Source organism: Scyliorhinus torazame, chromosome 12 (genome assembly GCF_047496885.1).
Source record: "Scyliorhinus torazame isolate Kashiwa2021f chromosome 12, sScyTor2.1, whole genome shotgun sequence".
Taxonomy (NCBI): Eukaryota; Metazoa; Chordata; class Chondrichthyes; order Carcharhiniformes; family Scyliorhinidae; genus Scyliorhinus; species Scyliorhinus torazame.
The window spans coordinates 45,489,031-45,512,777 of NC_092718.1; the positions used below are offsets into that span (position 1 = coordinate 45,489,031).

At 46.6% G+C, this 23,747-nt stretch overlaps 1 protein-coding gene across 9 annotated transcripts in view; it reads left to right on the top strand.

The window, feature by feature from the left end:
• LOC140387547 (myocyte-specific enhancer factor 2A-like) overlaps nucleotides 1-23,747 on the top strand; it is a 277,365-nt gene that overhangs the window by 237,687 nt on the left and 15,931 nt on the right. For 7 of the 9 annotated variants that reach the window (XM_072470797.1, XM_072470794.1, XM_072470789.1 and 4 more), the window contains 2 exons: nucleotides 10,936-11,120; nucleotides 12,459-12,482. In XM_072470797.1, coding sequence (XP_072326898.1) covers nucleotides 10,936-11,120; nucleotides 12,459-12,482 — 209 coding nt within the window. The remainder of the gene's footprint in view (nucleotides 1-10,935; nucleotides 11,121-12,458; nucleotides 12,483-23,747) is intronic. The other 2 variants (XM_072470796.1, XM_072470795.1) reach the window with 1 other exon arrangement.

Consider the following 23,747-nt stretch of genomic DNA (forward strand, 5'->3'; position numbering starts at 1 on the left):
CTTTTGGCATTAGGGCACCATCATTTTAAAAAAACTAAAATTGCAGGATGAACAACTCAACATGTTTTGAAAAAGTTTTGTTTAAAAATTAAATCCCAACCAGAAGAATTTTTTTTTCCCCAAGAAAAGCTCGAATCGGAGTGTGTCACTGTTCCCAGTCACTACGTTCCTTGCAAAGTACAAGAAACCATCACTTTTACAAGTGCAATTTTCTTCCCTGCTGGCTGTTTTGCCATTTAATTCACATTCTCATCCTCTCCCTCCAAAGCTGACCTGAGCCCAGGTCTGTGCCCCTGTCCGCGCTCAAACCACCAGTGAGGAGATTTGCAAGTTTTCCTCTGACTTTTTTGGTTTCCCTTCTCACTGATATTTTCATTATAAGTTTTAAACTTTTTCATTTTGTTTCATCAGCTGGCAGTTAAATTATGAAACATGAAAGTATAAAAACGTTTTTTTATTTTTCATCACCATTAATTAATCTAATGAGATCGCAAGAAATAGCAGGAGTAGGCCATTTGGCCCGCTAAGCCTGCTCCAGCATGCAATAAGGTCAGTGCCGATCTGATTGTGATCTTAATGCTTCCTCCTGTCTGTCCCCCCACAAGCCTTGACTCTCTTGTCAATCAAACATTTGGCTTAACTTGAATATATTTAATGATCCAACCTCCGCTGCTCTCTGGGAGAGATTTCCAATTAATGACCCTCTGATGGAAGAAATTTCTTCTCTCTGTCTTAGATGGGAGACCCCTTATTTTTAAACTGTGCTCCTCAAACCCAGAATTCCTCATCAGGGGAAACATCCTCCCAGCAGCTACCCTGTCGAGCCCTCTCTATCTTATATGTTTCAATAAGAAATGTTTGATTGAAAACCAGTTGCCTGAGAAATGTCAACAGCCATTCACCAGTGTTAAGCTTCTCTTGTTCGCCAGGATTCAAGTGATCTGGTTGCCCCCACCCCCTGTTACTGGCCTTTCCTGATATTGCACTGTTGCCATGTGCACAGGAGCTGATTTCCATAGAATCCTTACAGTGCAGAAGGGGGCCATTTGGCCTATCAAGTCTGCACTGCTCCTCCGAAAGAGCACCCTACCCAGGCCCACTCCCCCACTCTATGCCTGTGACCCCATAACCCCACATAACCTGCACATCCCAGGTCACTCGGGGGGGGGGGGGGGGCAATTTAGCATGGCCAATCCACCTAACCTGCACATCTTTGGACTGTAGAAGGAAACCGGAGCATCCGGAGGAAACCCACGCAGACACTGGGAGAACGTGCAAACTCCACAAAGTCACCCAAGGTCGTAATTGAACCCAGGTCTCTGGCGCTGTGAGGCAGCAATGCTAACCACTGTGCCACAGTGCTGCCCTTAAAAACGTGACAACTTAAAAGTAATTTGTGAGTCGTGTCAATCCCTTGCCAAAGGATGACTGGTTTCTTAGCTTCCATCCCTCGTCTGCTTTTTGACATCCGTCCCTGGCCTGCTTCCTGACCACTAGCCGTACTTGCCTTCCGGACGTAGCCTCTACACACCCATCAGCCTCTGACCCACGCACAGCATGTACCATCAGTCTCCATCCCAGCCTCCGCTATCTGCTGATCTTGGATTCTTTTCAGTTTTGCCCTGTCTTCATTCCAGGCCACAACCTTAAACCAATCTAAAAATAAATCTCTCTAACTTTAGTAAAATCTACTTAGGATTTCCCAGTGTACACTAGCTCAGGTCTGAACTCTGAAAATGGAGGTGAATGTAAAAATATAATTGTTTAATGAATAATTCACACAAGATAATTACCCACAGCAGTTGCAGTTGTATTCATTGCAACTTTAAGTCCCTCCATTTGCCTACTGAGCTTGCTTTGCCATTCAGGAAGGTTGCTATATAATTAAGGTCACAAGCTGCACCCAAGTTGACTCATTATTATGTTGTTCTAAGTTAGCTTAGTCAATTTCTGGAATGCATCTGAAAAATATCTAATTAAGTCAGCCAGGTTACTTCAGCACTTGATAATTGATTGATGATCCACACTATCTGTGGAACATTGGGGCACTTTTTTTATAACATCATACCTTGAAAATGACATTTATGTTGGAGAGGATTCAGAGAATATTGATGAGGAGGTGTCAATCGTTTAAACTTTACCTGTGACTACAGAATGAAAAAGCGCAAGTACAACAAAATTGTCAAAGTTGGGGAATTGAAGAAACTTACTTTTCTAATAGAATATTAGGGGCCGTGATTTAACGGTAATGAAACAGAGTCCCGTATCGACCACCTTTCACTGGGTGCTCTCTGCATTTGCTGCACGGAGAATGACTCCACTATTTAATGCGACTCTGCTTCATTTCTGGGCCTCACCGAGGAATGTCCCGCCTAGGCCGCATATAGTCCCATTTCCTGCGCTAACGGGTTCTGCTCACCAGTTCAGGAAGAGATCGTGGGCGCCATTTTAAAATGGGGGCCCCAATCTCTAGACCCCTACCCCAGCCTCTGGACCCCCCAACTCACTGATTGGGGGATGTAAAAGGGGAGGCGGAGTTGCGCTACAGGTTCGGGAGAATATCACAGCTGTACTGCGGGAGGACACATCAGAGGGCAGTGAGGCTATATGGGTAGAGATCAGGAATAAGAAGGGTGCAGTCACAATGTTGGGGGTTTACTACAGGCCTCCCAACAGCCAGCGGGAGATAGAGGAGCAGATAGGTAGACAGATTTTGGAAAAGAGTAAAAACAACAGGGTTGTGGTGATGGGAGACTTCAACTTCCCCAATATTGACTGGGACTCAATTAGTGCCAGGGGCTTAGACGGGGCGGAGTTTGTAAGGAGCATCCAGGAGGGCTTCTTAAAACAATATGTAGACAGTCCAACTAGGGAAGGGGCGGTACTGGACCTGGTATTGGGGAGTGAGCCCGGCCAGGTGGTAGGTGTTTCAGTAGGGGAGCATTTCGGTAACAGTGACAATTCAGTAAGTTTTAAAGTACTGGTGGACAAGGATAAGAGTGGTCCTAGGATGAATGTGCTAAATTGGGGGAAGGCTAATTATAACAATATTAGGCGGGAACTGAAGAACATAGATTGGGGGCGGATGTTTGAGGGCAAATCAACATCTGACATGTGGGAGGCTTTCAAGTGTCAGTTGAAAGGAATTCAGGACCGGCATGTTCCTGTGAGGAAGAAGGATAAATACGGCAATTTTCGGGAACCTTGGATAACGAGAGATATTGTAGGCCTCGTCAAAAAGAAAAAGGAGGCATTTGTCAGGGCTAAAAGGCTGGGAACAGACGAAGCCTGCATGGAATATAAGGAAAGTAGGAAGGAACTTAAGCAAGGAGTCAGGAGGCCTAGAAGGGGTCACGAAAAGTAATTGGCAAATAGGGTTCAGGAAAATCCCAAGGCTTTTTACGCGTACATAAAAAGCAAGAGGGTAGCCAGGGAAAGGGTTGGCCCACTGAAGGATAGGCAAGGGAATCTATGTGTGGAGCCAGAGGAAATGGGCGAGGTACTAAATGAATACTTTGCATAAGTATTCACCAAAGAGAAGAAATTGGTAGATGTTGAGTCTGGAGAAGGGTGTGTAGATAGCCTGGGTCACATTGAGATCCAAAAAGACGAGGTGTTGGGTGTCTTAAAAAATATTAATGTAGATAAGTCCCCAGGGCCTGATGGGATCTACCCCAGAATACTGAAGGAGGCTGGAGAGGAAATTGCTGAGGCCTTGACAGAAATCTTTGGATCCTCACTGTCTTCAGGTGATGTCCCGGAGGACTGGAGAATAGCCAATGTTGTTCCTCTGTTTAAGAAGGGTAGCAAGGATAATCCCGGGAACTACAGGCCGGTGAGCCTTACTTCAGTGGTAGGGAAATTACTGGAGAGAATTCTTCGAGACAGGATCTACTCCCATTTGGAAGCAAATGGACGTATTCGTGAGAGGCAGCATGGTTTTGTGAAGGGGAGGTCGTGTCTCACTAACTTGATAGAGTTTTTAGAGGAGGTCACTAAGATGATTGATGCAGGTAGGGCAGTGGATGTTGTCTATATGGACTTCAGTAAGGCCTTTGACAAGGTCCCTCATGGTAGACTAGTACAAAAGGTGAAGTCACACGGGATCAGGGGTGAGCTGGCAAGGTGGATACAGAACTGGCTAGGTCATAGAAGGCAGAGAGTAGCAATGGAAGGATGCTTTTCTAATTGGAGGGCTGTGACCAGTGGTGTTCCACAGGGATCAGTGCTGGGACCTTTGCTGTTTGTAGTATATATAAATGATTTGGAGGAAAATGTAACTGGTCTGATTAGTAAGTTTGCAGACGACAAAGGTTGGTGGAATTGCGGATAGCGATGAGGACTGTCAGAGGATACAGCAGGATTTAGATTGTTTGGAGACTTGGGCGGAGAGATGGCAGATGGAGTTTAATCTGGACAAATGTGAGGTAATGCATTTTGGAAGGTCTAATGCAGGTAGGGAATATACAGTGAATGGTAGAACCCTCAAGAGTATTGAAAATCAAAGAGATCTAGGAGTACAGGTCCACAGGTCACTGAAAGGGGCAGCACAGGTGGAGAAGGTAGTCAAGAAGGCATACGGCATGCTTGCCTTCATTGGCCGGGGCATTGAGTATAAGAATTGGCAAGTCATGTTGCAGCTGTATAGAACCTTAGTTAGGCCACACTTGGAGTATAGTGTTCAATTCTGGTCGTCACACTACCAGAAGGATGTGGAGGCTTTAGAGAGGGTGCAGAAGAGATTTACCAGAATGTTGCCTGGTATGGAGGGCATTAGCTATGAGGAGCGGTTGAATAATCTCGGTTTGTTTTCACTGGAACGAAGGAGGTTGAGGGGCGACCTGATAGAGGTCTACAAAATTATGAGGGGCATAGACAGAGTGGATAGTCAGAGGCTTTTCCCCGGGGTAGAGGGGTCAATTACTAGGGGGCATAGGTTTAAGGTGAGAGGGGCAAGGTTTAGAGTAGATGTACGAGGCAAGTTTTTTACGCAGAGGGTAGTGGGTGCCTGGAACCTGCTACCGGAGGAGGTGGTGGAAGCAGGGACGATATTGACATTTAAGGGGCATCTTGACAAATACATGAGTAGGATGGGAATCGAGGGATACGGACCCAGGAAGTGTAGAAGATTGTAGTTTAGTCGGGCAGCATGGTCGGCACGGGCTTGGAGGGCCGAAGGGCCTGTTCCTGTGCTGTACATTTCTTTGTTCTTTGTTCTTTGACTGTCCAAATGCAGCCTGTTTGGTTCCAGGGCTGCTGTTCTACAATAAGTCGTTTCCAGCAATAGCAACAGCTTGCACTCTATGTAGAAGTAACATGTAGGTGGGTGCAGAAAGCCAAGCCCAAGGTGGAGATGTTAGAAAGGAAAAAGCTGAAGAAAAGCTTGGTCAAAAAGGTGGACTTTAAGGAGGACAGGATGATGAAGAGCATCCCAGCTCTTGTGGGGCGGGAGGTGGGAAGGGTCAGGCCACAAGATAGAACAGACAGCTGGGCATTTTTTTGGAGTGTGAGACAGCGAGAGCTTTGTTGGCAAGGTTGTATCGGGCTGAAACCCAGAAACTATTATTCCATTTGGGATCAAGGCTATTTGGCTCCCTGAGTAGATAAGTGAACAATTGGAAAAAGCCCCTGATGTTGGAAATCATATTGTTTGCTTGAAAGACCTGAATTAATCAACAGAGTGCTCTCTCCCTAGTAACATCCTTCAGTTGCTCCTTATAATAATACGAATTGCTATTGTGTTCACAGAGTCTTGGGAAAATTATTTTGTAAGGACCCTGACATTCTTTTCATTTTGTAGTGGTGTGGAAAATAAATATTTGAGTTCAATGTTTCCTGTTCAATACAGAAGCTCAGTTGTTCGTGTTAAAGCTGGCCGCATGCACACACAAAATAGTCATTCTTCTGACGGCTGGACAGGACTTTACTTTCCATATTCCAGCTACTCCTGTATCTTCTGGAAAAGGCGAACCAGAGGAGCTTAGGGCAGTTTAGTGCTGCAACTTCCAAACAGGCAATTCGTTTTTCCTTCTTCCCCGAATGAGGGCAAAAAACACCTCTCCAAACATAACTTTTTAAAAAAAATTTGAGTGCCCAATTCATTTTTCCAATTAAGGGGCAATTTAGCGTGGCCAATCCATCTACCCTGCACATCTTTGGGTTGTGGGGGCGTAACCCACGCAAACACAGGGAGAATGTGCAAACTCCACACGGACAGAGCTGGGATCGAACCTGGGACCTCAGTGGCGTGAGGCTACAATGCTACCCACTGCGCCACCGTGCTGCCCCTCCAAACATAACTTAACAATGTCTTGGCTCTTGGGTGACATTCGTGGAGCAGAAAGGATGGCGCAAAATATTCTTTATCCCAGAACAAAGACGAGATGGGAAAGGCCTTCTGGCAGGTAGTCTGCCCAATCCCTGCACATGTGCACAAAAAAAAAGTTTTTAAAATCTGCGAGGGCCAATGCGAAAACGTTCCGTTCATCGCAGTTCATTTACTTTTCAGAGGCTTTTTAGTTTGTTCTTCCACGTCTTGTTCACAACAAAATCACTAGGTGGCAGTAAAGTGCATCACGCTGATTTGAGATGGCAAACTGTGGAACGATGTGTGTGTGTACCCGTTTTTTACAACCGTTAAATGAAAAGACCAGATGGTATTCTGTTTATTAGTTGTATTTGTATTGGATAGGCTCCAGACAGACTTATTTGCATGCTATATGGAAATGAAAATGTTATGCAATGTAATTTTGTTTAAAAATGGAGGAGGATATAATTGTGTACAGTGCACTCACTCTGAAATGGATATAATATTGCCAGTTTTACTGATCTGCAACACAAATGATTAATCTTTTGCCTTCCAACTGATAGCTTTGAAGCCCGTGAAGAACTAGTACATACAAAAAAAAATTCTCTATTTTCATTTTTTTAAAGTGTTAATTATAATGGGTAACTTCTCCTGGTACAAAGATCTTCTGATCAACCAGTACGGAAATTATATGTTTTTTTTTTCCTCTGGTGTGCAGCTTTGTAGAACTAAATGATCAGCATACGTTTTAAAGGTTGCATTTTTCCGTGCTTCACTGTGTGATACAGATGGGATTTACTGTTCAGTGGGGCCTGTATTATGTTAGATTTTTGCATCACCATGGTCCCCACATGCACTCAGCAGGATGCACAAGAAAGGCAAGAATCAAAATGGTAAACCTTTATTGCACACGATTCCAGCTGATTTAACGAACAGTTGAGCTGCACAGGCCAGTTGGCGTCGTCTTAAGATGTTAAGCCTGAGCTTCCTATTGCCACTTCATGAGCAGATTTCATATTGGACTTGATTGTAACACACATTTAGCAGAGTTTAACGGAAACGCAATCTCTGCTTCTGTTTTGTTATTTCCACCAAGATCTACTACTCTAGCAGGTAGTCTGGCAATGATGACAATTGTGACAGCTCATGTGTCCTGTTTGAAGCTGGAACATTACTCCGCAATCGAATCCACAATTAGCGTAGCAAAATAATAGGCATGGACGTTCTCAGGGTTTGAGGGGGAGGCAATTAATTGACGTAAGCTAACTTCTGCCTGTTACCTTGTGAGTTGTTGAATTGCTTCCAAACCTCTCAACATGCCTAGGCAGATGATTATTTGAAGCAGCTCCCGTAGATGAATTGAATGTTTTTTGAAGGAGCTTGCCCTAACTTTTAAAACTCTGCTGTATAATCATCATTAGACCTTTTATTAGGGTAAGAAAGAAGGAATTCCAGATCTCAAGTAGAATTAATAAGGGCCTGTCTCGGTTCTTAGATTTTTGCCTGCACCTGTCCAGCTGGATGTCTGATCAAAGGTTTGATCAATTGAACTGGGAGGTGATCTCCATCAGGCTGGTGCTCTCTTCTCTAGAAAAGAGAAGACTAAAGGATGACCTGAGAGAGGCAAATTATAACAGCGTTTGATGGGGTATTCAGAGTTGGAACTATTCTGGCTTCGAGCTATATCACTGTTCCTTCTCTGTTGCTGAATCAAAGTCCAGGAACTCCCTTCCTAACATAACCAAGGCTGTACGACCACATGGGAATTCAAGAAGGTGGTTCACTACCACCTTATCGAGGGCATCTAGGAATGGGCAATAAATGCTGGCCTAGCCGGGCGACAACCACATCCCATAAACAAACGAAAAAAGATGTAGAGGAGGAATTCCCAATCATAGACAAGACCAGAAATGGGCCATAAATGTGAGATAATCGCAAATACATTCAGTAGGAAATCAGGAGATACATCTTCACCCAAAGTGGGTTAGAATGTCAAACCCATTACCACAGGGAGCAGCTGAGGCGAATACTCTAGCTAGATAAGGACATGAAGAAGAACAGAATAGGATACGTCGATGAGGTTTGATGAAGAAGGTGGGCGGAGGCTTGTGTGGAGCATAGACCCTGCATGGACTAGTACTTTAAATACTTTGTAATTGATGAAGAGCTTCCTGAGCGGTCTAAAAATGATCTTTCACTAATTCAAGCCTATTTCCCCTCATCCTCCTCTCCCAATTAGAATTAAGGTCGTAGGTTAGTCTTCTCCATACCCTTTGCTTTCTTACGTACCGTGGTATGGTCACACCTCAGACACCCACTATCCAGATTGAAAAGCATAATTTTCTCCAGACTTTCCTCATGTCTCCAGATCCCTGACACGAGGATTCGGATTGGTGGCTCTTCACTACTTTTGCCTATCTTGACTGCCTCCATTATTGCTTGGTAGCCAGAACTGAACTGGCCGTGGTGTTCATGGTGTGGCCTGACTAGAGTTAGCTGTGCACGTCAGCTTTTTGTTGGCCTTTAATGTTCGACATTTGACGTTCTACATGTCTACCAAGTTATTTTCTGCGCCCTTGGTTACTTCCAACATCACTTGCAGAAGACATTTGTGCCTGTTTTCCACTTCTGGTTGAAATAGAATTCCTACAGTGCAGAAGGAGACCATTCAGCCCATCGAGTCTGCACCAACGCTCTGAAAGAGCACCCGATCCAGCCCCCCCCCCCCCCCCCCCAACCCCCCCCCCCCCCACCTAACAGTTGGACACTAAGGGGCAATTTAGCATGGCCAATCCACCGAACCTGCACACCTTTGGATTGTGGTAGGAAACCGGAGCACCCAGAGGAAACCCACACAGGCCGGAATTGAACCCAGATCCCTGGTGCTGTGAGGCAGCAGTGCTAACCACTGTGCCATCGTGCCACCGTCATAATTTTCTGCAGTCATTGTTTCAAACCACTTCTATTGTATTTAACTCATTATGCAAATGCTAGGCTGCCTGCCTCTTTCAATTTCACTGGTTCCCCTCATTTACAACATAGAAAATACAGTGCAAAAGAGGCCATTCGGCCCATCGAGTCTGCACCGACCTACTTAAGCCCTCACTTCCACCCTATCCCTGTAACCCAATAACCCCTCCTCACCTTTTTGGACACTAAGGGCAATTTAGCATGGCCAATCCACCTAACCTGCACATCTTTGGACTGCGGGAGGAAACCCACGCAGACATGGGGAGAACGTGCAGACTCCGCACAGAGAGTGACCCAGCGGGGAATTGAACCTGGGACCCAGGCACTGTGAAGCCACTGTGCTATCCACTTGTGCTGCCCCATGCTTGCCATCCTTTGCAAATTTTGACCATTTTGTATTGAGTCTCTGAATGTAAATGACTGATGTAAATTAGAAACCGTAATGGTCTCAACACTGGTGTGCCTTCTATAATCAGAGAGTACTTGGATTATTGAAGAATTGCAATAGAATATCAATATATCTCTTTTTTAAAAGTACAGACAATATATTGAGACTGGCTTCATTATTTTCATTGCACTGGGGGAGCGCAGTGCTCTCATAGTTGTAGTAATTTGCCGGAAGGTTGCTAAAGCAATCATTTTGTTTTTGGAATTCATGATCTGGCAGTGTTTGTAATTGGACAGCTGACTGTCCGCTGTGCTCAAATGGTTCTTTTTAACAACAATGGTATTCAGTACAGTCATGTGTTCAAGGCGATAATCCTGAGATAACTTACCGACCTCAGGCAAGCCCTTCCTATCGGGAAGAGTATTATTATTATTAGTGTGCAAGACTGTCTAATTGTTTTGAAGTATCTAATTTGCATCTTATACCTAAAGAGAAGACTTATAAAATGGCATCCAGAAATATATATCTCTACTTAAGGACTGAAATTTGCCACATTTTTTAAAAAAAACCTCCCCTGCAAGGGAAGGTCCCTTCAGATAGACTTCTTGGATGACATTTGGTTCAAAAGGCACTGTCTGGCCTCATTGATCATTGGACACAGTTCCTGGGGAACACAGCTACGAAATGCTTTGTAATCAGGGAAGATACATTTTTGATTTACTTGTTCATTATCTGCACAATAGAGGAATGACCCAATTCCGCAGTTCATTTGATACCATCAAGTGCAAAATACTTTTGCAGCAGGTGTCCAATGTAAAGCCACGGCCAGTAACATTGGGCAGAATTTAATGGTCTGTTCTGTGGCAAGTTTGGTGGTGGGGGGCATTTAATTAAGTGGGACGGTGGTAGATGGGGACCCTGCTGCTTTCCCGACTCCACCCTGATTAAGTCAATGGTTGAATGGCCCATGGGCAGCCGTTGTGCCCTGCTGCCAATTGAAGCTTTGAAGTGGGCAATTACTACCCAGAGAATTGTGCAATCGGCTCCTTCCAGGCCAGGGACAGTGGCATTTTTAAATGCGCTCATCAACACATTTCCTATGTGAGCCCAATTCACTGTGATCAAAGAAAAGCAGGATGTGTCACATGCGTACTGACTCTCAAGGACTGCAAAAAATTAAATTAGCCAAGAAACTGAGTCCCAAGTGTAATAAAAGGGAATATAAGATTGCAAAAGTGTATCTTTTAATTTCTTTTTCAACCAATTTCAGGAAATGGTTATGTTAACCCTCGTGCTTCGCCTGGCCTGTTGTGCTCCACAGGTGGCAATGGATTAGGAAAAGTGATGCCCACAAAGTCTCCGCCCCCTCCTGGTGGAAATGTTGGAATGAACAATCGCAAGCCAGACCTTCGAGTAGTAATTCCACCGACCAGCAAGGGCATGATGCCGCCCCTGGTGAGTCCATTAGACAATACTGCAATGCAGATTCTATCAACACATTCATTCATAGCTGTGTCACTCTATTTTATTCTGATAAGCAGACTAACTCACAGAAAATAGTTGTGTATACTAGGTCCATGGGTACACAGCTTGCGGGAGCCGTACCATGAAATAGTCAAAATGTTAACAAAGTAAATACATTGCGAACATCCTCATAATACTTTGATAAAGCATCAGCTTATATTTGTATAGTATCTTCCACACAAAAAAAGATGCTGCAAAGCAGTTCTTTGGGAGGATGGCTAAACTAAGCAGGAAGTAGGAATTGTGACCAAAATCATGCTCCGAGGTAAAGGTTTATGAAGAGAGTAACATTTATAAAGACTCTGAAGTTGAGGGGACAGGATGATAAAGCTGGGTAATCACACTAAACTGATGGGCAGAGATTGTGCACTGGATTGTGCACATGGAGGATGGTTGAACAGGTCAGGTAAAGAAAGGTACTGGAGGAATTACGAGGATTATAACTAGTCTCAGTAGGCATCAAGGAGACAGTGTGGATTGGCAACAACAGAGTGATAGTTATGCAAGGTTTCCTGAAAGGCATGTCTCAGAGTTGGAGTTAATCTAAGGTGGGGCTAGGGCCACTATTGAGGAGAATGTCAGAGTAATTAATTGAGTTTCAATGGCTCAATTACATAGATAGAGTGATGTTCCAGAGCTGGAAGTAAGCACTGTTGTATATGGTGTAAAAAAGAACACAAAAACATAACTTCAGATTCAATCTAAGCACGTGCCAGGGTGGAATGTGGAATTGTTGCCTGAGGCAGAACATGGGAGCCAAACAATAGTCTTCCATCTTGCTTAAATTGAAATGCCGCAAGTTCTGGCTGCTCTAGGATTTGCTGCTGGCCAGCTAGCTCGTAAAGTCAAGGGAGAATCAAGAAGCTGGAGTTGGTGCCATTGGTGTAGTTGTAGAAGCTGGCCCTATGTTTGAAAATTATGTAATTGAGGGATAACCTCAATAGGAGGGATCCATGGATGGAATACCCCAAATGCTGTGGATATGTGAGGAGAATCTATTCGAGAAAAATTAACTTGACTACATTGAGAAAGATGAGATGCAAAATAGGAGTTGACAGTACAATGGGTGCCATGAGAATCTAAAACAAACATCCAGTGCTGTTTTTCATTTCAATATAACCATTGATCAGTTAATAGTTGAAGCAAACAAATTCACACTTGGAATTTAATCTATACCTTATATTGATTGACTACCAGTTATGTGCAATGTGAAGATCATTTTCACTTCGAATAACAAGAGTATGTTTATTTTATATCTGCTTTTTGCAGTCAGAGGAGGATGAGTTGGATATGGTAAGTCTGATCGCACCTTGGAGAAATGTGTGTGTTTATAATAGGTCTTGAAAGAGGTTTGAACTAATACATGTTTTCAGGGTTTTTCTTAACTGTAGTATTGCATGGTTTTGAGTTTGAAGCGGAAAGTGCTTTTCATCCAAATGCGAAGTATTGTCTGTCGTGTGGAACACCAGAATATTATGCCCTTGCATTTTACCCTTTTAAAGAAAATATTTGTACCCCTATTTTTGAAGTAACTGCTAATTTGAAACAGAAACATAGAAAATAGGAGCAAGCGGAGGCCATTCGACCCTTCGAACCTGCTCTGCCATTCAGTACAATAATGGCTGATCATCCAACTCGATAGCCTGAACCCGCCTTCCCCCCATATCCTTTGATCTTCATCGCCCCAAGTGCTATATCTAACAGCTTCTTGAAAATCATATGAAATCTTAGAATTATACCTCTTGCTACACCTTCCTGCTTTCTCCCAGCAGCCTGATCCTCAAAAGCATATAAGAACTTCTGCAATAACAGCAAAAGCCAACATCTAGTTCTACGCATTACCTAATGTATATAAGTAGCTCTCAATAAATTGACAGGGATGTAAATGTATGGAAAGGTTTGACAATTGCCCAGATTTTGTAGCGTATTTTGCTTTGATATAATTTGTTAAAATCTTATTAATGCAAATCCATTATTAAGTTACGAGGTTGTATCCCTCAAGAATCTTATGATTTTAGTTTGAATCAAAGATCCAGTCTATACTAACTAAACATTAGCTTTCGGCACAGTGAAAAGTGCCCAGATTTGTACCTCAATATTGGTTCAAATATTGGGTCAACCTGTAAGTAACTCTATTGCCACCAAATAATGATTTCTGGCATTAATCACAGGTTTGGGCCGGAGAGGCTGGGTGGGAGGTTTCGGTGATGGGAGAATCAGGGGGATTAAAAGACCTGTTCCTGCGGGGATGTTTTGTGAGGTTGGAAGAGTTGGGGGAGAAATATGGACTGGGGCAAGGGGAAGGGTTTGGGTACCTGTAGCTTCAAGTTTTGCTAGAAAGGAAGTTCCCAGCTTCACGATAGCGCCGACCCCCTTGTATTGACGACAGGGGGAATGGAGGAGGTGGTGTCGGCGATTTATGGGAAGATTTTGGGGGAGGACAGGGTGTCAATGAAGGGGACTAATGCCAAGTTGGAAGAAGAGCTGGGGGAGGTTGTGGAAGAAGATCTGTGGTGTGAGGTGCTCCGAAGGGTGAACGCCTCAACCTCATGCGCGAGGTTGGGGTTGATGCAGCTGAAGGTCGTGCATAGGGCGTACCTCATGAGGACAAGGCCGAGCCGATTCTTTGAGGGAGCGGAGGACATATGTGAGCGTTATGGGAGGAGCCCCGCAAACCATCTACATATGTTTTGGTCCTGTCCAAAGCTGGAGAGGTATTGGAGGGAGGCTTTCAGTATCATCGCAGAGGTGCTACACATGAATTTGGAACTAGGTCTCCATAATAGCCATTTTCGGGGTGTCGGACCGGCCTGAGCTGCACAGGCCTCGCTGATTTCCCGGAGGCGGGTCCTGGTGGGGTGGAGGAGGTCAGCTTCTCCACCCATAACCTTGGCTTGGCGAGGGAACCTACTTGAATTTCTGACTCTCGAGGAGGTGAAATTTAAGCTGAGGGGGATGAAGGAGGGGGTCTACAATTCATGGGGATTGTTTATTATGCACTTCAGAGAACTGGTTGCCGTTGAACACTGGAGGAGGGGGGTGGGCTTTGGGGTTATTGTATATTGTTGCATGGCTTACTGATTGACTTAACTTTTATCTGGAATGCACGAGTAGATGTATTAGTCTGTATATTGAGGGGGGGGTTGTTGTTTCTGGGGGTTGTTATTGTGTTTGTTTTTTGTTTATTTGATGAAAATGTTGAAAATGCGGAGAATAAAAAGATTTAAAAAAATGATTTCTAGCATTGAGGCCATTCGCTTTGCATCGAGGATTGTCGATATGTGTACACTTTGTATTAAAATGTATTGTGAACTAGAATCATTTTGCACTGGTTAACATTTGGTCTATTTAATTTTTTTCTGCATGCCTTTAGGATGCTTGTGATTCCTAATCTAAAATATTTGGGGTGGAATTTTCTGAAACAAATGGCAGAGTGCCATTTTTGGCGAGGAAATCAGTGCCATTCCCACCGGCCCCGGAGGTGGGATCCGCAAAGTAATTTTCTGGAACATGGCTGGTTTCGGGGGTCAACTGGGAAATTAAATGAAAGGAATGCTGCATTTAAATGGCTCCACAGTGCTTACTATCATTCAAACCAGGAGGATGGCAGCGAGGAAATCTGTATCTCGATACCCGGAGGGGGCCCTCAGTCATTTGCTGGATGCTGTGGAGGCGAGGCGGGTGACAATATACCCTCGGTCTGGCAGGAGGCCCTCCAGCAAGGTAACAAATCCCACCTGGGAGACGGTGCAGTGCTGGTCAGTGACAGCAGCGTGACCAAGAGAACGGCTGTGCAATGTAGAAACAAAAGAATGACCTTCTCCAATCAGCCAGGGTAAGTGCTCCCTTTCTCCACTCTGCACTCCAGCCTACTGTCGCCCTCCCTGAATGTCACCTCGATCTCACATGCCTCCACCTCGCAGGGCCCTAGCACCCCACCTCCCACCAGCATCCTCAACCCCCTCACCCCGCACTCCTCATCAGCCTCTGACCTGCCAGGCATCTGGCTCACATTATCCCCAGCTGTGTTCCTCAGAAGAAGTCCAGCATAACGTCTGCGAGCGAGAGATGCCGAAACTGAAGATTCAACTCTGTACGCGGAGAGAGCCAAGGAGCTCTCAGGGGAAGAGTAGTACTGTACTCTCAACAGTAGTGTTGAGAGGGATGTGGGCCTGCGAAAGAAAAGTGAGGTACCGCTGCATCTTCATCCAGATGAACAGTCTCAAAGAGTTCTGTGTCGTACAAACACTTGACCAGACCATGTACTAAAACCAGGAACATCAATCAAAGAGCCTGTACCATATATGAGCAGTGTCCCACCTCCCACCCTCAACACCACCTCTGAGGAGGACACAGCTGAAGTGTCACAGCTATCGCCCACACCACCCACCACCGCAGAGACACACACCTCGGTGGGCGAACTTAGTAGGCAGGATTCTGGGTCACTATCTGGTGACCATCACACTGCTTCCGATGCACATGAGGTGGAGGCAGGAACGTCCCAGGGATCGGGGAGTCGGAGGTCTGCTGAATCTCACGATTCCGCTGTGCCCCAGCCAGATGCCATGCCTGCATACACGTTCATCCCTCAGCTGCTAGGGATGCGAAAGCAGAGCTAGGAATATCAGAAGAGGTTGCCAGCGGCATTCCTGCGACTGCAAGCCCAATGGAGGAGTCCCAAAATTTCCTGCCACAAGCAATGTTGCTGGCAATATATGGCACACAGGCTAAAACTACAAGGGGGGGGGGGCGGTCGGAGTGGAAAGGCTGGGACAAAATGTCAGATCCCTGATGGGAGAACACCAAAGCATGGCTCAGTTCCTGAGGACCAAGGCTGAGGGGTTCAACATCATGGTGCAGACCATAGTGGTCATCCAGGACTGGCAGCGCCAGATGACGTTCAGACTTCTGGAGGTCACTACAGCTTCCCTTCCATCCCATGGAGCAATCCAGGGCCCACGTGCATCCGGAATGGGGAGGATCCGCTGGAGCACATCCTTCCACTCAGGAGACCCTGGGAGAGCCCAGCAAATCAAAATCCACCCCCTTCTTTCTGAGACCGGCGCAACTCAGGTGCGGCAGGCAGAACAAGGTGACATGACAAAATCAGTGCCACCTGAAAGTAGGCCGGGGCCTTCCAGGTCCCGGACCACCAGAGGACACCCACCAAGGGCATCTCAGGCAACAGGGCTTGGAAGGCAGCAGTCAGCCTCCACCTCAGATGTGCATCCTGGGAATGCATCTAAATGTAGTGGGAGGGTTCGCAAGGCTAAGGAGTCCTGGGGGTGTGGGGTTGTGCTGTCGGACAACATGCTGTTGCGAGTCCATGGGAGGCAATAAGGGCATCCTTAGTATCCTTGGCCTCCTGCCCATGTACACTCTTGTCCCCGCCTGGCCTCCATCCTCTGGCTCCTCAGCGGCTTCATTGTTAACTCCCCCCTGAATGGTCGTCCTCGTCTTTTGACACGTGATAGGGTGACTCACTGCTACCTCACAACACTGAGGACCCGGGTTCGATACCGGTCACAGTCCATGTGGAGTTTGCACATTCTCCTCGTGTTTACGTGGGTCTCACCCCCACAAGTCAAAGATGTGCGGGATAGGTGAATTGCCGTTTAATTGAGTAGGTAGTTGGGGGCGGGGGGGGGGGGGGGGGGGGGGGGGGGGGGAAGAGGGCGGCACGGGGGTACAGGGGGCAGCACTGTTGCTTCACAGCGCCAGGGTCCCAGGTTCGATTCCCGGCTTGGGTCACTGACTGTGCCGAGTCTGCAAGTTCTCCCTGTGTCTGTTGGGGTTTCCACCAGATGCTCCATTTCCTCCCACAAGTCCCGAAAGACGTTAGGTAATTTCAACATTCTGAATTCTCCCTCTGTATAACCGAACAGGTGCTGGAATGTGGCGACTAGGGGCTTTTCACAGTAACTTCATTGCAGTGTTAATGTAAGCCTTTTTAAAAAAAAAATATTTCTTTATTTTCCTCCTTTTTCACATTTTCTCCCAAATTTACACCCACCAACAACAAACAATAATCAGTAACAAATATGTCAATCCCCATATCAATAACAACGATCCCATCCTCCCACCAAACCCCAAACATTCACCCACATGTTCACATAAACAAATGACAAAAAGGAATCAGGAGTCACTCACCTGGAATCCGATTTGGAATCAGGAATCACCCATAGCTACCATTATCACCCATCGCGACCCCCCCCCCCCCCCCCCCCCCCCCCCAACTAATGTTCGATGTTATCCAGTTCTTGAAAGTGCATGATGAATAATGCCCATGAATTGTAGAACCCCTCCGCCCTTCCCCTCAGTTCAAACTTAACCTTCTCAAGAGTCAAGAATTCCAACAGGTCCCCCTGCCACGCCAGGGCACAGGGTGGAGAGGTTGCTCTCCAACCCATCAGGATCCGCCTTCGGACGATCAAGGAGGCGAATGCGACAACATCTGCCTCCGCACCAGTTTCCAACCCCGGCTGGTCCGATTCCCCGAATATGGCCTCCCGAGGGCCCGGGTCCAGTTTCAGGTGCACCACTTTAGAAATTACGCTAAAAACCTCCTTCCAGTAATCCTCTAGCTTTGGACAGGACCAAAACATATGAACGTGATTAGCTGGGCTCCCCTCTGCAACGTTCACACACATCTACTCCTTCAAAGAATCGGCTCATCTTCGCCCTCGTGAGGTGTGCTCTGTATACCACCTTCAGCTGTATCAACCCCAATCTCGCCCACGAGGTGGAGACATTCACTCTCCGGAGCACCGCATACCAGAACCCCTCCTCCATATCCTCTCCCAACTCTTCCTCCCACTTTGCTTTAATCCCTTCCAGTGGTACCTTCACCTCTTCCAAAATAGCTCCGTAAACTGCTGACACTACCCCCTTCTCCAGTCCCCCTGTCGTCAGCACCTCCTCCAGCAATGTGGAGGCCGGCTCCTCCGGGAAGTTCTGTATCTCCTTTCTGGCAAAATCTCAAACCTGCATGTCTCTAAACATTTCCCCCTGCTCCAGCCCATACTTCGCTTCCAGCTCCTTCAATCCTGCAAACCGACCCCTAAGAAACAAATCTTTCAGTGTCTTAATCCCCTTCTCCTCCCATTTCCGAAAATTTCCATCCCACCTCCCTGGCTCAAATCTGTGATTCCCCCGAATCAGCATTTCCCTTGACCCTGCCCCCAACCCGAAATGTTGGCGAAACTGCCTCAAAATTCTCAATGAAGCTATTATCACCGGACTCTCTGAGTACTTCCCCGGGGCTATCGGGGGCAGAGCTGTTGCTAGTGCTTTCAATCTCGATCCCCTGCACAAACTCTCCTCCATTCTGACCCACTGGGAATCAATCCCTCTGACCCAGCTCCGCACCTTCTCCACATTTGCCGCCCAGTAGTAATACATCAGGTTCGGAAGACCCAAATCCTCTCTGTAGTAGCACCTTTCTAACTCTGGCCACCTTCCCTCCCCATATGAACGACGTAATCCTTCCCTCAATCTCTCTGAAAAAAGCCTTCGGCAGGAAAATCAGTAGGCATTGAAAAATAAATAGAAATTGTGGCAACACGTTCATTTTAACCGCCTGTACCCGACTCGCCAGTGACAGAGGGAGACCATCCCACCTTGCCAGATCAGCTTTCACTCTCCCCACCAAACTAGAAATGTTGTACCAGCGGAGCCCCCCCCTCTCCCGGGCAACCTGCACCTCCAGGTCCTGAAGTGAGTCCCTGCCCTACGGAATGGCAGCCCCCCGACCCCTGCCCCCACACCCGTCCGAGATACATGTTAATGTAAGCCTATTGTGCCAATAAAGATTATTATTATGAAGGTCGTCGTCCTGCTGCAAAGCCAAATTATATATGGCACAGCAAAGCATCACGATGCGACAGACCTTCGGAGGGCTGTACTGGAGGGTTCCACCAGACCGGTTGAGGCAGTGGAAATACATTTTCAGAAGGCTAATGTACTGCTCTATCACAGACTGTGTGGCACTGTGAGCCTCATTGTATCGGCCCTCTACTGCAGTCTCTGGCCTCCACACTGGTGCCATCCGATAAGACTTTAGGAGATATCCCTTGTCCCCTACAAGCCATCCCTGCAGCCTGGGGTGACCCTCAAAAATGCCAGTGACCTATGACTGCCCAAGGATGTAACTGTCATGCACACCCCCCTGGAAAACATGAGCAAAAGTGCATGAACAGCATCTGGTGGTCACACACCAGCTGCATGTTGAGGGAGTGCAAACCCTTTCTGTTTGAGGGGGCTCCCTGATGCCACGGAGCACGTAGAGCGACATGGCTGCATGTTGAGGGAGTGCAAACCCTTTCTGTTTGAGGGGGCTCCCTGATGCCACGGAGCACGTAGAGCGACATGGCTGCATTCAATCACCCTCTGCACCTGCGCCAGAGCAGCAATTGTGCTGAATTCCTTAGCCCCCTCATCTTGCTCGACCTGGCCAAGGTCGAAATGAATGATGTCCAAAGCCCTTGCATAGAGTGCATCAGCTTCCTCACTTAAAAGTTGAAGGCTTCATGCCACAGGGAGAGGGTGTCCATTGTCTCCAGATGGCGCCAATTTGGAAAGGCACCGTACAGTTTCATATGGCACATGTTTCCTGACACCTCCATGAAGGACACTCTGATCCTTTTCTCCCTCGGTCTCCTTCTGCGCCTTTGTACCCCCCCGTATAGATGGAGCGGCCTCTGGCCTCTGAGCCTGCTCTGAACCCCCCTGGTCTCCTGCTGCTGGGTCTTCCCTGGGTGCAGTTGCACATTGCTGCTGGAGTCTGTGCTCCTCCAGCGCAGTGGTGAGAAGAATAACCAGCTCCACTGGCTCCACACTGATATCACTCGGTGACCTGCGAGGGATGAGAGAAGGAGAAACAGTCAGGTTAGTGTCTCAGTCGCATAATATCAATACCTGACCCTTTGCAGTCCCAGTCAGTCCCACACCTGAGGCTCCCGCTCATTCACAGTTCGGGTGCCCTCACACCTCCACAGCATGACTGGCCCGGGCCTATGCCCTCACCCAACCAGAGTCGGCTTTCACCTCCTGTCTGGTTATCCCCCCCATTATTCTGTACTTCACTGGGGTTCTGACAGGAAGCTTATATGCTCGCACATCCCTAATGAGCAGGGTGAACTGGACGGTGATGTCAGCCTTGGGGGCTAATGGATTCTCAATGGCAGGTGTTGGAGGCCAGCACATGAGCTAGCCCAGTGCCTCTCGATCCTATTTACCCAGGTGTCTAGCTTTGAACCCAGAGTATTCATCCCATTTCTTGACTTTGAACAATTTTGTAGTTCAACCAATTAAACGAAAATAAACAAACTGAGGGACAAATTAAAAGGGGCACTGCCCTAAACAAAAACAAAGAGCAAATGAAACTTAAACCAAAATATGATTTTAAAAAGTCATTTTCTGAATGCTACGCATAATTTCCTGCATTTCCCGAGTAACATTTTTAGTATTAGCACACTCTGCACAATTTTTACCATCGACTATGGTGGGCTTTGAGCCGGGAACCCCAAGGCATCACTCTAGGTTTGTGGTACACCAGTTAATGACCTATACCACTAGGCCACGGGAGGAACTTCCTTGACTTTGAATTATTTCGGTAATTCCTTGACTTTGAGACTGTGGGCAGCTGACATTGTTGAGGGTTAACTCTTGATGGCCAATGAGTTTGACAAGCTTGAGTCTCTGGAATGACCCCCCCCCCCCCCCCCCCCCCCCCCCGCCCCCAAGGCTTGACACCGTGTTGTCTTCTCTTTTGGAGTCTCATCCACCCAGCCATTAGGCCCGTCTCCTTGACTCTCATCATACCCCAGCCTCCATCCCATGTGGTCCGCAGCTGCCCCATACCCCCATGTTACAGATTGATGCTAAGAAATTTAAAACGGCGCAAGCAGTAGATCTCGGAACCACCCACATTAGCTGTGAACCCCATGCTGATAACCACTGACCCTTCCCCCCCGGCCACGCAGAGAACCCCCCACTCTACAGAATTGGCCAGTGATCTTTGACCCCTAGGACTCCCAGGTCATATTTGGAGACAGTGGTGTTCACCTCCTTCCTCCCTCTCAGGGTGGGATGATTAACTGAGGGCTGATGGCCCGACGTTAACCATGGTAAACATTATTATAATACATTCAAATTGATGCAAATCAGATTCACGCCCTTCCTGGGCATGAACCCGATCGCGTAATCAGGGAGGGCCCAGGGAGATCACGTTCTGAAATCCTGCCGGTGATAATCCCCTTTTGGCTTCTCGTGAGATTTTGCAGCCATGAAGGGATTTACGCCTGCAGCCAACAGGCCCACTAATCCCACTCTTCCGAGATCAGATGTGATCAGGCGTTTTCAGACTAGTATGGCCGTAGGCTACTAATCCCACTCTTGATTTTGAAATCTACCATGCTAACAAAAGTTACAAAATTTTCTAATATATTTGTGTTACTGGGCTTGATTCAACCAAATGGAAACAAAGTCCCACAGTGAGCGGGTCTAGCCACATGTTTCCTGGCACTCACAATGCTGAAAAACACATGGTTATTCAACATGACTCATTTTGTATAAGGGACTTGAATGAGGATTCGCAGCCGCACATAGCCCCATTCTGTACATTGGGGAGCTCTGCTCGGCAGAACTGTCCAGTATAGCGAGATCGGGACGTCTTTTTTAATGATGTCCAAGACCCCATAAGTGACCCCCGATCTTTTCCCTCCCCCACCCCTGGCCTGATCACTTGCATGCAAAAAATGCCAGCTTAGCACCTTGGCAGTGCCAAGCTGGCAGTGGCACCTGGGCACCTTTGCAGTCCAAGGCTGGTACCCAGATGGCACTGCTAGGGCATGTGGCTGGGGGCCTTCAATCCCCTAGAAGAGCCCCACAAGTGCCGTTCCATCTGGTTCCCATTTATTTTTATTTTTATTTATTCCCAAAAATATACTTTATTCATAAAATCTGTCATAAACATTACAGAACATTTCGAATTGTCTTGACTGTACATTTCCATCAGAGTTACACATTCCCTTGACTTTCTTCCATTCAATTTTGATAACCTTACACCCATAATCGCTCTTTACGTTACAATTCCTTCTTAAACATTTACATTGTCATGTTTCTTTTATACATTGGAGTGTTAATGACCCAGACTGAGGGGGGTTTACACTGTTACCCGCCCCTCGGTGTACATTTGCTGGTAAGACGTTACACAGTGGTCTTTCCCCATTCCATTTATGCTGAACGGCATTCGCCTGAGGTCTCCGAGGTGAAGGGATGAATCCCATAGTCTTGGGTACCTTGGGAATCTGCACATTAGAGTGAGACTTACTGTCTCGCTCTAATATGCAAATTTGCCAAAACTTGATCCTGCCCACAATGGGCGGGATTTACATCACAAGGTCTCCTGAGATCTCCCAGCTCTTATCGACCACACTGTGCTGCAACAAACTGCTTTTTCTGCGTAGTGTAGCCATTGGATCGTACCCACTTTGGTATGTTATATTAACATAATTTTGGAATAATGTCTTTCTTATTTAAACATTTGCATGTAATAAGGCATTTGTGCTATTTACCAACGACCCTTGTCTTTTAATCTGGATAAATTACCTTCCTTTCAATTTGCCCCCTCTTGCTTCCCTCCCTTTTGATTCTTTGATTGTGTCGGTCGTTGTTCATGCGCGCATCTTGATGGTGGGGAAGAGGAAGAAACCTGGTCAAAACCACGCTGATGATAGTACACCTATACTCTTCTGGCTGACACCAGCCAACTCTGCACAGACTAGCAATTACATTTGGGTCCTATATCCACTGTTTAAACGCATCAAGTAGTAAGAGTGGCTGGCTGCACATTGTTTAAAGCACTAGTGCTGATTCTTCTTGATGGCTACAAGTAGTAATTGAAGAATGCACTTGTGTTGTCCATGTTGTGGAGCTTGCCTTGGTTATATTGCACTGTCTGCCACACAGTATCATGCCAATACTGCGACCACTATGCGCAGGAAGCCTGTTTACGCAGGGTTGATTGCAAATTGCAGTAGGTCAACGATTGAGGTTTACAACAAAGAAGGTGGAGACCACTGATGCATCATGGGGTGGCACGGTGGTTAGCACTACTGCCTCACAGCGACAGGGACCCAGGTTCAGTTCTAGCCTCGGGCAATTGTCTGTGTGGAATTTGCACGTTCTCCCCGTGTCTGCTTGGGTTTCCTCTGTGTGCTCCAGTTTCCTCCCATATTCCAAAAATATGCAGGTTGGGTGGATTGGCCACGCTAAATTGCCCCTTAGTGTCAAAAGGTTAGGTGGAGGTTACGGGGATAGGGTCGGGACATGGGCCTAGGTGGGGTCAGTGCAGACTCGGGCCAAATGGCATCCTTTTGCACTGTAGAGGTTCTATGATTTTTTTTAAAAAAAATTAAAATATATTTATTAAAGTTTTTTAACACAGTTTTTCACCCTTGCAAACAATAAACCCCCCCCCGCCCCCCCCCCGCCCCCCCCCCCGCCCGTAACAAAATAGAAAGAAAACGCACATAGCAAGATATATACATGGTAAAA